Source organism: Pempheris klunzingeri, chromosome 2, assembly GCF_042242105.1.
Source record: "Pempheris klunzingeri isolate RE-2024b chromosome 2, fPemKlu1.hap1, whole genome shotgun sequence".
NCBI classification, from domain to species: Eukaryota; Metazoa; Chordata; class Actinopteri; order Acropomatiformes; family Pempheridae; genus Pempheris; species Pempheris klunzingeri.
In genome coordinates this window covers 9517191-9533568 of record NC_092013.1, presented here as the reverse complement: position 1 = coordinate 9533568, position 16378 = coordinate 9517191, and the positions used below count along the sequence as shown (strand labels likewise).

Genomic DNA, 16378 nt, shown 5'->3' with positions numbered 1-16378 from the left:
ATCAAGACAATAAAAACTGATGGATTGTGGGCCAAATGAGAGAGAATAATGTAGACATTTTAAGTCCCTAAATAGGCTGTTATATTTTATTTATAGGAAATTAGAATCAATACATAAGCTGTGAGGTAATATGTAGTAGTACTGCCCAGGATAATGCATCAGTGTCAAGACATAGTGATATGGACACATTGCAGCAGGCTATTATTGTTATCAGTTTGAAAAATTCAGTGGAAAGGAAATATGTTTTTATCATGTGTTGTTTTTCAGTGAGCAACGGCTGTATATTATTTGACTAAATTGACAAAAATGTCCCTTTCTGTAGGTATGTAGGCTAACTGAAGGTAAGCTACTGTTTCATTGGGAATCCATGTTTGGGAATCCATGGAACTCTTAAAAAAATCTCACTTTTACACCATTCTGTCTGATTTAACTTGTTGTACCCTGCAGAGCGATTGGTCCGCCTCACTGCCACAGCTCTGGGGTTCACTGGATGTAGTGCCTTGCTCAAGGAGTCTTGAGCAGGCCGGATGCTTGGCAACGCTGCAGCATCACACAAGGTCTTCAAATTAAAGCTGCACGATCGCCTTTCTCACTACACTGTTGAGGAGGCTTTATTTAGAAGGCAAATGTAATGCAAACATCCCATGCACCATGCACACCAACAATACTTAGACAGTACTAATGGTTGAACACTTCTATTGCTCTGCAGGACGTTAGGTTAAATGTAACCTATTGCAGTTCATTTCTGTTTTCTCATTCATTCTAAGGCACTTTGAGCTGCATTTTGTGTATGAAATCTGTTATATAAATACAGTTGTTATCACTATTATTATCATTATCATCATCATTATTATTATATTGTCTAAACATATTTTTTTCACATCTCCTCCTGTTTATATCACAGTTTGTGATTTGTATTGTATTGCACATAACACTATTTTTGTTACCCATTGATGTTGTAACGTTGTAAATTTCCCCGTCTTGGGATTAAAAAAAGAATATCTTATCTTATTGTTATTATGCATTGTTATTATTATAATTTTTAATTTCCCCCTCCTGTTATTTGTCTCTCTGGATGTTGTTGGTTTTGTTCTTAGATCTTTATTTTTCTGTATATACACTCTGATACACTTTGCGTCAGTCCACAAGCTGTCAGAGGTCTGAGTTGTTGAGTAAGTCTGCTCACTTCCTTTTAGTTTCTCTTCGCTTTAAAAAATAATCGAACACGTTGTTCTCAGGAATTTCGGGTGGGTGGTATGCAGCCGTGCGCCGCTCACACAGACAGAAAACGCACCAGGTAGGAGTAATGCAATACCCAAGGTCATTGGTGTATAAAGTCACATGACCCCGCTCTTCCACTCCCAGGACACCTCTGTGTTCACTCCTCCTACCGGCCGGGCCACACCGGGCGGGCGGAGACGCAGCTGCAGCAGCGAGTGTCAGGTGTCTGCAGGCTTCACTCAGGGAGAGACACGACGGAAGTCCGCACAGGTAAGACTAAACTCACAGCAAGGACGTGAAAACATGTGTTAATGACTCTAGCCTGTGCTGTTTTTTTTAAAAGAAGTATGTATTTAAAAAAAAAAAGTGGGATAATGACTGTGTGTTTTACATTAATTTTGATAATAAGGCACGTGCACACACTCCCTTTTTGCTCACCTTTTCTTCCCTGTTAAACGATGCCAAACCAGTCCAACTGCTGAGTCTGTGCTGGAGGCTCAGGTTGTACTCCTCTGACTCAACAGAACTTACATGTAACGAAATTATATGAAAGTATAAAACAGTATTTACAGTGTATAACTACAGCTTCACACCTGGAATTAAAGCTATAGTTAGTAGTTAAATAACATGCTGGCCTCTGAGCAGGGCTGTTTATTACATCGCCTCAGCACTTTGGGGTCAAACTACAAATTATTTCCACAACACATTGTTCCTTTGTTTCTTGTAATAATTGTGTCTGAAGTCATCCGTGTGTTAAGCAATGCAGACTCCTCCTTGCCCATGAGTCACACTGTATCCCACTGTGCTGTGGTTACCTGTTGTTAAGCAGAACTTGTCTCAAAGCGAAGGGTGGAAGGTCAGTATTCACCTTCTGCTGATAACAAGTGATGGAGATGAAGCTGAGTGCCGGCGTTTAGATTATCAGATTTCAAAAGCTCATACATCTGATAGCCTGCGGTGGTTTCAGGGCTCTGGTGCACCTCACCCCCTGCGGAAACAGGGGACCTTTTGTAAAGGCTTTGTTTGCATTTTGTCACCTTTGTCACCTCTGATTGATAACAACGAGTTAGTCTGTGTTCTCAGACTAACTCTAATTCCGAGAAGTAATATATGAAATTATTGATATCATGCCAGGAGGTGTGGAGCTGTCAAACATGAAAGCAGAGTGCCAATTCATTAAATTCCATTTACCTGTTTCCTGATGTGTGAAAAAGGTCAAGTAAACCAGTTGTAGGTAAATGAAAGTCTATTTATTGTCTGTTGGAGTTGCAAAAGTTTTAATATGGAGCTCAAATGTGTTTGTACAGTTTTTATTTAGCTTAAAAGGTTAAAATGGTGATCTTAGCGTCTTGTACAAAACCGTGAAGACAATTTACTGTCTTTACTCTCAGGCATCTAAAGCAGGTGATAAGTAAGACAGTCAGAATGTAAAGTATTGCAATTGTTTTCACATACAGGAAAAGCGTGCTATGACCCCACCCCGTCATTCATTTCAATCAGAAACATCTCCTGCTGGAGGTGTATTGATTTTCAAATGACAGCTCTCGTCAACTCAGCCGCCCTCTTTGTGCAAGAGGGTTTCAACCCTCAACCCTCGTCGCTTTTGTGGAGGGAGTTTGCTCTGTATGTTCTCCCTGTTTTCTTCATTTGCTCTGGGTTTCCTTTAAACAGTTGAAGGATATGCAAAAGAGGTGGACTTGTGACTCTAAAGTCTGTCCACCCGTGTTATCCTTGTGACGGACAGGTGGCCTGTTCAGGGTGTGTCCCAGGAAAGGAGAACTTAACAAAGCTCCATTTCAGCTTGGACACCAAACTAGGCTGTTTTTGTGCTTAAAATCCAGGTACCAATAGAATAACTTTACACAGAACTAAATACATCCAATAGACAAAACTAACTTGCCCGTCAGGCCTCAAAAACTGTAGCAACAGTAAACAGCCCTAAGCTATTGAGTTGTAAGAGAAATAATGTACTTGAGCAGTGGACTGTCCTTCATACCATTGGGTTGTGTCTAACTATTTCTTTTGTTATTGCTCTACCAATCCAGACACATGAACAGTAGCCTGACAGAAACTGAAAATAATGACATGTATTTAAATATGAGTACATATTGATAATATGTAATATATACAACTATGTATTCTATTTGTGTAAATGTATTCAACTATGTAGGTTTTACAGTCACAGGTGTGGTTGCATTTGACTGTTTTTGAGCGTTTAGAATCAGGGCTGTGTTGAAACTCACTTTAGTCCAAAGTCCTCACGCCACTGGTCACCAGTGTCACTTTGCATCTGACTGGTGATGTAATAGATGCACCCGTGCGAAAAAGCCCAGACAGTGAGCGAAATGATCTTTGAGTTTATCAGCTGTGCCCAACGGTGATTTAAACACATTCTGTCTGAGCATTAAAAGAGGGATTCATGTTCTGACATTAGGAAACTTCTCTCCAGACACAGAAACTGTATCAGAAGTTCAGGGTTTGTTCGAGTGAAGCTAAAGAAAGTTTTATGTGCTACGCTGCTGCTTTTCTCTGGTCCTCTGTGAATGTTGCCCTCGGCCAGTCACCCTCTCATAATGATAGTGTGCTCGCCTTTGCTGTTTGCCGCTTGTGTTTCTGTCTTGCAATCAAGCGGCACACACTGGTGTGCAAGTTTGAACGTGCTGACTTGTTTTTGTGCATGCATAACTGAATGAGCACATACAGCGTATTTTGGTATGCATGTCAAGCAGTGTGTGAGGGGGGGCGACGAGAGCTAAACTGATGGAGCACATTTTGTAAATCAGTGATCTCAGACAGCAGATAGTTCTTCTACATGCGCCAACCTGGACTCTGGCACCATCGCTCTGATGAGTCTGTACAAGTCAAGATAGATGTAGTTCTTCTCAGGTGATGCCATGCAATACTGCCAGTGTTGTGGTCTCAATCGACTAAAACGGACAATTTGTAAATGGTAGACTGGTAAACAAATACAAGACAAGAGGATGGAGACGAGCAGGGAATTTTTCAGGACAGAGAAGCTTCACTGGCTGTTTTTTTAAAATCCAAATCTAGAATCGGGGGAGGTGTTGGTTAATGGTATAAAGTTTATTTTTTTCTAGTAGGTTTAGAAATGATAATAAAGTGAAGTTACACAATAGGTTTACTTGAACATGGCTTACCATCGTTGTGTTTGTATTTCAGGTACTCAGATAGCTGCCAGAGATGGAGAGCGGTCCATTCAATCGACGGTCCTGGACGGCACAGTCCCTTCGTGTCACTGCGAAGGAGCTGTCTCTGAGTGGCCGTGGGAGGAACAATGCCATTGCTGAACGCTTCTCCAAGTGAGTGGCGCCTGGTTTTCAGCAAAGTTTGCTCTAAATGTACACTTGTAAAACTATCTGTAACGCAACAAGCGGGCGTTTAACCTATTTCTAGATAATGCCATTGTGTCTTTCCAGTTCCAGGAGTGGATTTTACATCGGCTAAATCACCTTGACAATACTTGAAATGATACAAAATGATTGAGTTCTGTTTAGGGATTTATTGAGTGACACCAATTGTTCTAAGTTCAGACTAATGTTGAGTCTGCTTCTGCATTTCATTTCTGCAGCCAGAATTCATGTGATTACCCTTTGAACAGCTTTCAAGGTTCGGAGTCTGTTTTTGTTTTGCGTCACCAGAGGTCAGTGTTGTTTCTGTGTCTCTCAGGTACCAGAGAGCTGCTGAGGACTCAAGTGCTGAGAAGAAAAAAGGAGTAAGTATCGCCGTAAAGCTTTTTATACAGGACGCTGGAGACCTTTTAATTCATCTGAGAGACATTTGCAGTTTATGAAATATCAGTATGTAGCATTAATATACACACTCAATCTGGATACGTCCTGTTTACAGCATTATAATAACCATCTCCTAGCAAAGCACATGATGATGACATGACTTGATTAAATCAAGTGTGTGCACGCTGCTTCAGTTGCTCAGTATCTGCTGGCAGTGCTAAACTAATTAAAACACACAGACATACACTCACTATGCCGACACACTGTCTGGGCCAAATGTCTTGTCTTGGCTGACCTCTCATTGGCCACTTGTTACAATGGGCAGGCAATCAAACCTATAATCCTACTACAGTGTAATCCCCCATGCAATGCTCTCTGCAGATCCAACTTCAGTTTAGCAGCTTTGTCAATGTGAAACTGTGATAAACAGAGCAGGACTGAGATTAAATTAGTAACTGATCAGCTAATACCATGAAGAAATATAAGGTAATGTTGCTGTAGGTGTAGTATATCAAATGTGGCGAATGTTAAGTGTGCGTATCCAGTGTGTGTGCGAGAGAGAGAGAGAGAGAGAGACAGCTGCTTTAAAGCTTGTTAGCCTCTATGGTCTCTGTTTAATGATCTGGATGATAATGACAGTTACGAGAAGGTTTTGTGTAGAAACGTGATATGAATGCCTGTGACGCCAACTCTCCTGTATTACATACTTTTTAACAAACGGAACTTAAAAGATGCTAATTTCTGAGGGCTAATTTCTGTCAAGCGGACACCTTTGGGTTGTCTGGTTAATTCTGCATACTCATTTACATTTTTAGTATGATTCATCGTAGTCCGTAATCATTTTCAGTGATCTGTGTTCTGTGTAAATGTAAGCTGATGCCACTGTTACAGAGATACAGAAGTCTAGTTAATGTATTTGAGCAGAGAACACGTGTCCTGAAGTGGCTGAGGCAAGTTTGAATGAGCTGCGTAAAAGACCATCTGTCTCTGTGTGTGTGTGTGTGTGTGAGGGGGAGTTGGGGGAAGGGGGAAATGTAATTGTTAGCCCACTTGATAAATTGCATAGATTAATGAAAATTGTTAAAAATATATTAAAAATATCAAAATATTTTTTATTTCAGCTTCTCAAATGTGAAGATCTGCTGCTTTTCTCTGTTTGATGTATTTGAAAACTGATTATTGTGGTGCTTTTGGACATCATTTAGCACTCTGGTAACTGAGGGACATCTGTGATTGTTTTGTCTTGTAACTTACTGATCAAAATATGAATTACAGAATTTTTGTCCACATTGTTACATTTTATGGAGTAAATTGGCCCTCTTACCACCACAGAAATGTTTCTGACCTATCATCACATTGGGGAGAGTTTTTTTCCTCCATGGTGAAAAAACAAATGCCGCAGCATGCCTGACGGTCTCCAAATTGAGTTGGTGCAGCTGGTCTCACAACTTGTTGAACTTCATTGACAGTGGAGCTAATTACTGTGCTCAGTCTTCCAGCTCCAAGGGTATGAACACACTAGGTCAAACCAGAGATCAAAAACCACAAGATGGGTTTGGTACAGTCATCTGAGCTTCCAGAATCTGGTTAGTCTGGTGTCATCAGTGTTTGAAAAATCAATGCATCTTCACCCATGGGTGATTTGTAGAGGTGCATTGGCACTTTAATAGTGTGTAACGTCTCCTTCAGGCTAGTATGTCTGATCCAACACATTCTTCAATCAAGTCAGTTTCATCTCCTGCTGGTACAGGAATTTTAAACAAAAGACTCCAAACATTAGTCAGTTTTATAGCTAACAAATACAACCACCACAATAAATGGCGACCATTTTCCTTTATAGTGTGTGGTATGTGTCTTCTGAGACCGCCTTGATCTGGACTCAAGTCCCACAGTCTCTAAGATCTGAGTAGTGTTTAACAGTCTGTATAACACTGCTATGAGTCACTCCTGGTCTCACATAATGATTTATTTGAATGGCTATTGTTCTTGTATTGTCTCTGTATTTTTCCTTCCATCTTGTCTTGTAGTGTGTATGTTGTATTATTGTAGTATGTGTGTATTTGCCTTATCTAAATCCTTTGTACAGTCCATAAGGATAAATCCTATGTGGCGCCTTTTATTAGTAGCGAGTGGAGATAAAATGTCAAAGCTGACACAGTGAACAAAGAGTTAACTTTTCCCTGAATGTATCATTTCCTGCTCTGGTTTCCTGGGTATTCTGGCTCTTGCTCTGTCTCTCTCTCTCTCTCTCTCTCTCTCTCTTTCTCTCTCTGTCATTCACTTTCCTGGTGTTAAAGGGGTCGGACCAGCTCTTACGAGCGGATTTTGACTAGCTGCAACTATCTGGGAGAGCTCTGCCTCTCACCGTCAGCACACTGACCTGTGGACAAGGACCAGCCAAAGGACTCTCACTTTCATAGTTGTCTGGTTGTGCTTTCTCCTCGTTTGGCCACTCCAGCACATTCACAGAAGTTTTTTTTCTTTTTGCTTAAAAAACAGGAACAATCTTGTCACTGTGCAGTGCTTCCCGGTCGCCCTGGACTTGCCTCACAAAGACAGTAATTGTACGTCTGTCGTTTTGTCCGCTTTTGGGGGTTTTGTGCCCTTTGTTCAGTCCTTTTTTCTTTATTGTTTTTATGTCTTTCTTTTTTCCTTTCTTCTCTGTTGTCTGTCCATCTTGTGCATGTACATATTCATTTAACTTATTTGCAGATTCAACAGATTTATTTGCTGTACTGACACACTAAGATAGTTGAGTCTTTTGTGGACTAATTGTGTGTTTTATCTTGTTGTCTCTAACTAACTCTAAATCAAGTTTTGTTTGGTTTTTAGGAACCAAGATTCTCACAATATAAAAGTGTCTAAATATTTCCTACTGACCTGTCCTTGGCTGGGAAGTTTGCCTACAAAAGCTAACAATGTTTTCTAAGATTTATTAGTTGATTGGTTTACTGATAAGATACTGATTTATTCCCAAGTCCACATCCTCTTTTTCCATCGTCTCATTCCTCTTTTATGATTAAGGAAGTTCGCTGAGGTCATGCAGTAGTAGTATGCCTCCTCTTGTTCTGTTGTGCCGCCTGCTGCTCGACATGCTTTGATGACATGAATGGCTGAGTGCTGAGCAGAGCCCTCCTCAGTGGTTTTTGGTAAAGGTGAAGTTGTCTTGAGGAAAGGAATGCAGCTGACAAGAAAAATCTGCCTGTATGCTCAGCGCTGCTATCTCTTTATCTTGAGCCAATCTTTGCCCTCAGCTGCCGCAGCAAAACATTTATTTCCTGGATCAACTTTGAACAGCTGTTCACGTCATCTGTCAGTGAAGCAAAGTCCAGATTCTGGCATTTCTTTTATTCCATCGTGCCGAAGTGGGGTTTATTGGGCTGTATGTTTTGTACTGTTTTGGCTTTGATGATAGCCTGGACCTAGAGTGACACCAGCATAAGAGGAACAGACTGTATATTGTTGCTTTAATGCTGAAATGCTCAAAATGTAACTGCTTTTTAATTTCTTCCTCACAGTCTTTTGACAGTGCAGCACCCTCCCTGCGGTCGGCCAACCTGAGTGCTCTGAAGAAGCGCTGGGAGCAGGCAGGGAACCTTGATCAGGACAAGCCTTCTTCCGTCGCACCTCCCAGCCAGTCCAGCTCTCGCTCCAGGCCTCCCGCTCTGACCAGGGCTGCTTCTATCACTGAGAACTGTCCTCCTGTAAAGAGCCCCGGCCTGCTGACCGCTCAGGGGGGTCAGCTTCCAGCCAGCCGTGCCCAGCAGCCCTCAGCAGCTCCAGAAGCACCCAAAGGTGAAGAACAGAGAGGGATGGACAGGGGTGAGCTGACACGCTGTGACAGACCTGAAAAGCTTGAAGAGCAAGTTCCAACCAGCCCCTGTGCCTCTTATGAAAAACCCAGAGTGCCAATGAATACCCTGAAGATGAAGTTTGAGAAGGGAGAGGACGCCGTGGGCAAGGTAGATACAGAAACTGCTAAAGGACGTACACAGAATACACATGAGACACAACGTGATCAACACTTGAACAAACCAGGACATCCTACTCAGTGCATTAATAATTACATTATTTAAGCACCTACAAAACTGGTAGAAAACCTCACAGCTTGTTCATACATATAATATTAATTGAGATCACATTTGTTTGCATGAATGAGGCTCTCTTAGTCTTTTCGTTATTGACAGCTTCAGCAGCTGTGCAGTTATTGGCCCCGTTTCTCAGGCATTAATTGTAACCACATTGTTGATGGTTTACATTTACTACGCTGGTGTTGGTCAGCCCAGTAAAACATTCTTGAGACTCTCAATTCTTGAGAATCTTGTTTCATAACCTGAAGCTCCTTTTGCGACCACGATTCATTTGCTTCTTTCAAGGAACTTTTAACTACGCAGATCATGATTTACAAGACTTGTCGCTGTCGTTATACAAGGTTTGTCCACTACTCGCCCAGTTTACCTCTCATGAATCGGCCACTATGTAATTAGCTTACACATGTGAAAGACAGAGAGTCACCTGTTACTGACCATAATGACTTTTCCAACAGCCTAACAAGCCAAGCTGCTTTCTCTGGCCCTACTGCCTCTACAAAAAAAACAGTGCTAAGCATATTTACATATTTAAGATTTTCATATCCTCTCATCTCTTTTCAAATGTATTCCTCCGAGTCCCACATGGACTTCGCCCTGTCTCTCCCCTACCTATTTCTGTCTGAGCCTTTGACTCTCTCCTGGTGTGTGTCTGTCTCTCCCTCTGAGCCCAAAACAACAAGCCCACCACTCTTCACCTTCCTCAGCAGAGGAATGCAGGAACATTCCTGACCTAGGGCTGTTTCATTCTTCAGAGGATCACCTCTGAGGAGCAGCCGTCTTTATCTCACTTTCCATTAACCACAGTGTGTATTCTGGATGTCTTAGCAGTCCTGGGCTTCAGTTTTAGGTTTTGGTTTTCCAGTTTTTTCTATGTCTTATTGTTAAGTTTGATAAAAGTAATACTCACAATCAACTGAAAGGGAACACAGCTCTCATGTCTCCTACATTTTATTTTACTCGCGCTCCGTCACTTTTCCCATGCTGTCATTTAAAAACTGCTTAATAGTATGACTAACACCATTGCGTCACCACCTGGAAAGAAGAAGTGTAAAAGCTGTTTGGTGAGGATTCACAGGCTAGACTATGAGCACTGTAACACTCTAACACTCATTCTTATACTGTTGGCCAATGCACCCAGGCCTCCATCTAACCAAAGCTTTGAGCGTATTTATGATCCAGTTGGCGTTTAGATGAGGAAGAAGGTGGTACAACAGGACTCAACAGTTTCAGTAAAGCAGCCATAAGAGCTGGGCTGTTTTAATTGGCCTAAACTGTTTTCCACTTGTGTGTACAGGATACCTGCTAAGAGAAACAGTCTGGCTTACTCATTAGTGTTGGTGACACGTGGACTTGCACACACACACACACACACACACACACACACACACACACACACACACACACACACACTCGCAGCTCATTCTTTCACTAAAGTAAAGGGCAATGGAGTAGTTTTTGTTCTCTGCACTGCAAGTCAAAGGCATGTTGGTGGCTGTCCATGCAGATATCTGGCATTTTTTCTGTCTTGTAGTGCAGTGTTACTGAGATGGAGCCTGTAGTTTGGTATTTGGGAAGTATGCTCCTAACGACCTTCTCATGATACTGTGTCAGAGGCTTCCATGTGATCAGTAAAGGTAGCATATGGAGCCAGGATTCAGGTATACTGTTCTTGAGAGCTTTTTTAAAAAGTTGCAAGAATAATTCTGGACAAAATATTTCAGAAGTTAATTTGGAAATCTGGGGTTTTAGTTATATTTTTATGCTTTTACGAGAATACAACCACCACTAGCCATCTTCTACCCTGTGCTGACCTGTATGAGATGCCTTTACACCAGTCCTGATGACTTGTGATATGCAGGAATTGGAAACAGGACAGACAACGTCTCACATACAGGCTGTGAAACTACAACCTGGAAACCAATAATGTTAGTAATGTTCGAAATAATTTGAATTTCAGACTCTCTCATCCTTGGACTGAGACTAGCATAGTAAGCTCTAGAATCTAGTAAAAACCTGCTCTGTACCCTCTGGAAAACTACAAATAATAGAAGTAAACAATGCTGCCATGTAGAATCACTGAACTTCTGATTCCAACAATCGTTTGACTCTCACAGGCTGGCAGGACGAAACTGCGCAGTGCTTCATCAGACGACATGGACCAACATGGTAAAGACAAACACACCGAATAGCAATATTTGTCATCTTTCATTCGGACTGTGTTGTTTCAGGGAGCACGGCAGTGCGAGACACAAATGATACTTTAAACTGAACCACAATCAGTTGTTAAATGTGGGTTCACTGCAGCAGAACCACAGTCGAAGCATCAAGTGTGATTATCTCCTCTGCTTTAGGCGTGCCTGTGTCTGACCGAGTGTTGGAGTCGACATCCATGAAGGAGAAGATGGCCAAGTACCAGGCTGCTGTTTCTAAACAAGGCACTGCTCGCTCTGTGAGTTAAAACATTCTTAATAGCAGTTTAACACAAACCGCCATATGTAATACATTTCTTTACACATCGCAGTATTAAACATCTTTTATTTTTAGATAACTTCATTGTATTGCATATCAAGACATAAGTATTTTGTGAAATGATGTTAATTAAAACAAAAAAAACCTTTAAATGGGAATTAAGTAACTCCAATAATCCGTAATTGTGGCAAATACGTAAATAAATACATAAGTGATCATACTCTAACAACTATACTCACAGTTTCTCCCATATTACTGGAGTTTTTCCAGCCACATTAAAAAATATCACTGTTGACACTTTTAAACTATTAAAAATGATCTCAAATAAGTCAGTTCTCATACATACAAGTTTAAGATGACTGAGCTTTTTTTAACAAGCCAAAGGAAAAGTTTACATAGTAGTAATCCAGGCAACACAGTCTTCCTCTACAGCTCTACCCAGCACTGTAATGTTAATGCACATACATTGTTTGCTGTCTTCCTTTTCCATTTAATTTCTTCCTTCCGACACAACAGAAACAAGGAAAATGCGGTTCATTATGTAACAGCCAGTTTACACAAGTGTTTGTTTTCCTCCTTTCTTTCACCCTGTGTTTCCTCCAGGGTCCCAGAGCCCCAGAGGTGCCAGCTCCAAAAACATCTGCACCCGTAAATCAGAAACACATTCCTGCACCTGAGTGCAATGGTGAGTCTTAGCGGATTCTCCCAGGACACATTCCCATGTTAATGTTATTGATAGAGTCTTACCTGTAATGTAGAACGTGAAATAGAACATTAACTACAATATCAATATACCCAAATGGCTCAGGGGTAGAACAGAACGATATTCTGTCTGTTTCAGGGGAGAGCAGCGGGCAACCCAAAGCATCCAGGGTGAGTTAGTCATCATAACCAGCACCAGACATGCATAATTCATCAAAAGAAATCTTGTTAATGATGGATACATGTGCCTGTTATTGTGTGTGCAGAAGTTCTGCCCACCAGTGAGGGAGACGTGCATCGCCTGTCTAAAAACGGTGTACCCACTGGAGAGGCTGGGGGTTCTTCAGCATGTCTACCACCAAAGTTGCTTCCGCTGTGTTCACTGCAGCACCAAGCTGAGGTTAGTTTTCCACTCATTGCATATTTCCTGAATTTTCCATCATATATTGTGACATAAGCAGTAAATATACTTAAAATCTCCTCAATGGCTGACTGTTCAAGAACCACAAACAGGGAAATTTGCTAAATATTATCTTTTGGCACTCTCTATATCTAGTCTTGGGAACTATGCCTCTCTGCATGGAAACGTCTACTGCAAGCCCCATTTCAACCAGCTGTTTAAAGCTAAAGGCAACTATGATGAGGGATTTGGCCATCGGCCTCACAAGGAGCTTTGGGAGCCTCGTGCTGATGGAGATGAAGGTGAGGAGGCGGTGAAGCCAAAAGAACAAGCGGGACCAGCAGCAGTGACACGTCCAGCTGAGATTATCTCCGACAAAGAGCCTTCCCCAACTCTGGAGACATCCCCACAGGTTAAGGTGACAGACCTGACTGCCTTACTGGAGACACGTGCGCAGGCAAATGCCAGCTCCGGTGAGAAACTTCAGTCGACAGAAAGGCCGGCCGAGACGCGCAGGCTGAGGGTTGCCTGGCCCCCCCCGGCGGGTGAGAGCCACACAGGGACAGAAGCAGTCAGTCCAGTCACTGAGGCAGGGGTCTCAGGCCGACCGTGGAAAGCCAAGTGGCCCCCAGAGGACGAGGCACCGGCGGCATCCTTCCAGAGCTCAGAGAGGGCTGAACTGAAGAGCCTGAGGAGGAGCTCCTCTCTTAAGGAACGCAGTCGGCCTTTTACCCTCGTAGCCAAACCCAGCCCCGCACCCAACCTGGGATCCAGGGAACCTCGTCGCCCCCTCAAAACCCTGCAGGAATGGAAAACATCATTTGAGGAAAAACACTCATTCGAAGAACCGCTCAAGGAAAATAAGCCAGAGCTTCAGCAACAGGAAAAGAAAGAGCAGACGTTGCCTCAAATGCCAAGTGCAGCAAGTGCAAGTGAGACCATTGTGGAGACTCTGCCCGAGGAACAGGAAGAAAGAGACGAACAAGCATGGAGAGGAAAGCCGGCGGCAGACAAGATGGCGGTGGAAGAGGGCTCTCTTAGAAGCATCTCTCCGGACATCTCACCGTCCCCGTCTCCACCTCTACAGGCAAAACAGAATCGCACCTCCCAGGATGTGGGCTTCTGGGAGGAGGACAAAGACGGAAGTGATGCTGAGGAGCTGAGCGCAGAGGAGATGATCAAGAGGAACCGCTATTATGCAGAGGAGGAGGACTCCGACTCCGACTCATAAGAACATCTTACATGTCCACCCTCCTTTTCTAAGGTATACGTATGTAGATCACAAATTTAGCTTTGTCAGATTTTAGTGTTAAGATGCAAAAATGTGTAATAGGTGTGTGCATATATATATATATGCAATAACTGCCTTTAAAAAGTGCAAATGCCTCTTTTTTTCATTTTAATTACATACTGTAAAAATATCTAATACAGCTTATATATGACTTTTGATCATACTGGAAGGTGGGCCTCTGTTAAATTGAAACATTGCAGCTCAGGACCTCATCTCTTGCTAATTATATGCACAATCAGTAGCGCATGATTTGCAGGTGGTGTGTCCAAAAACCATTATACTGTAAGTGCTTTTTAATGACCATCTGCATCAAGCAAAAACAGTCATTATGTGTATTTTTGCTCTTTCTAGAATGCAGAAAAGGCCTAAATATCTTCTACCAAACAGCGTACACCAGCACTCTAGTTTTAAAATGTAGTTGGAGGATAAATTTGTATTTTATAGTTCATATTTTTACACATTGCCTTAGTTTGGATTGTGAACAAAGGAAAAACAAAACAGAACAGAAAATAGAATAATGTGGACTGGGTTTCAGCAAACCTCCAAACCAGCATTGTGCAGGTCTCGTCTTCTCTCAGGGATGAAGACACCGTCGGTGTCAGCGCTATGCTGTCTGACTGTTATTGAGCCTTTACCTCCCCTCAGCATGTTAACAGTCATAAGTAACAGTTATATAGAGAGTATACACTCAAGTCAGTGAACCTTAATAAAACTATCCTGCAGGGGGCTCTCTGGTTTTGTAGAAATACAACTAGAGCTACTGTATACATAATCACATATACTGTCTAATGGCTGTTTGACGCCTCCACCATGGCTCTGTCAGAAAGGAATCGCGTTTATATGCAGATTAACAACGCGGTCCTGTTAAAATCTTCTTTTGAACTGTTCTAACCATCATTTCCACAATAAAGGGAAAGAAAATATAGTTGAGAGCTATCTTATCAGTCTAATAGCACAATATATATCATCTCTTTGGGCCTTCTGGATGTATGTGTAACATTTTCACATGCGATCCGGTTTATGTCGCATGTAACACTTTTATATTATATTAAAATGTGCCGTAGAATGTTTGCACTGTTTTATAATAATTTGTACGATGACATGTTGGACATTACAGTCTTAACTGTAGTTGAAACACAATTAAAATACATCAATAAGGAACTCTGAGGAAGCTGAGTCTTTTCCATGATTCACTATCAGACTTATTGTGCATTTGTTTTCAGTTTTGTCAGAATATTATCTTCATTAATTTATGTCCCGTGTCCCGAGACAGCCATGGTAACAACTAAGCAAAAGAAAGAGCAAACTCTTAACTGCATGGCAGGTGTTATCTCCTTTAGAGAAATTGGTTAGATTGGCACACAAGAGAAAGAGAAAATTCATTACACATACATAATTTAAGGGTTGAACTGTTAGGTCTGCATTTGAAACAAAACTAAAATGACCTCATTTGCATTTAAACCCAGCAGTCAGCACTAAATGTTACTTATATTAAATTTGATGCAACAGTAAAGAGTGAAAGCAGGGCCACTGGTGCACATTGGTGAATGTTATTCTTCTTTATTTTCTTGTACATTATTTATGGCACGTTTATCTTATTGCTTTAAGTGAAAAGAAAGAACAGTCAAGGTGAAACAAAAACATACACGACAGGATGTTCAAAAGGGCTGGACTGAGAGAAAGTGAAAAATGCCCTGATTATGTTTAACTTCATTCATGTCTAATTAAACAAACAAGAAATTTGGGGCTAAATATTTAAAGCTTGTGGCAGACGGCCAACAGCAGCAGAAGACCATCATTTTTGAGAGATAAGATAGTGACTAACACATAGTGAGATCACCAAAACTGGACGATGACAGTGACAAATCACATACAATTACACCCCGTCTACAGTACAGACTGATTTGATAATGTGCGGAGTGTTTCCTCAGCACACAATGAGCAGCAGTCGAGCATCACATGAACACCAGAGTCTTTAAAAACTTTGCTGACCAGGGAGAAACTTCATGGATGTAATTAATTGTCATTCAAATGCAAACCCCGGCAAGATAAGAGACCCAACGTGGATCCAATGAGGCGTTTTTAAATCTTCTCAGAGTCTACAGATGCGACAGCTTTGGGATGAAGTGAAGAAGAGCGAATGTGGATCCACAAACTAGAGAGTCACAAAGAACCAACGTTCAGGTGGAACATTTCCAACACCTGCAGACTGGATCTTTTCATACAGGCACTTTGCACCTTAGGTGAAATGTTTAAAGCAATCAGGTTGTAAAGCTTTCATACAAAATCAAGTTCTTATATCTGTTTATGTCAGATTAAAAAATGAAAATGTAACCAAAAATATACAGTATTGCAGGCAAAAGTTAAAACCCTCTAAAATTGCCACCTTTAATAGCCTATTTTTCATATTTTCATGGATAAGTCACAACTTGTAGCACAGAAATCTATAATG

At 41.6% G+C, this 16378-nt stretch overlaps 1 protein-coding gene across 2 annotated transcripts; it reads left to right on the top strand.

The window, feature by feature from the left end:
* Window positions 1-1409: 1409 nt before the first annotated feature.
* Window positions 1410-15087, top strand: LOC139214017 (LIM domain and actin-binding protein 1-like). 2 transcript variants are annotated; one of them, XM_070844753.1, is made up of 10 exons: window positions 1410-1491; window positions 4402-4541; window positions 4909-4954; window positions 8492-8935; window positions 11179-11230; window positions 11416-11513; window positions 12137-12218; window positions 12375-12406; window positions 12502-12635; window positions 12792-15087. In XM_070844753.1, the coding sequence occupies exons 2-10, from the start codon at window positions 4423-4425 to the stop codon at window positions 13864-13866; spliced, it is 2082 nt and encodes a 693-aa protein (XP_070700854.1). In that variant the 5' UTR covers window positions 1410-1491; window positions 4402-4422; the 3' UTR covers window positions 13867-15087. The 2 variants fall into 2 exon arrangements, with proteins under 2 accessions (XP_070700854.1, XP_070700862.1); XM_070844761.1 differs by lacking the exons at window positions 1410-1491; window positions 4402-4541; window positions 4909-4954 and adding an exon at window positions 7470-7537.
* Window positions 15088-16378: the final 1291 nt, after the last annotated feature.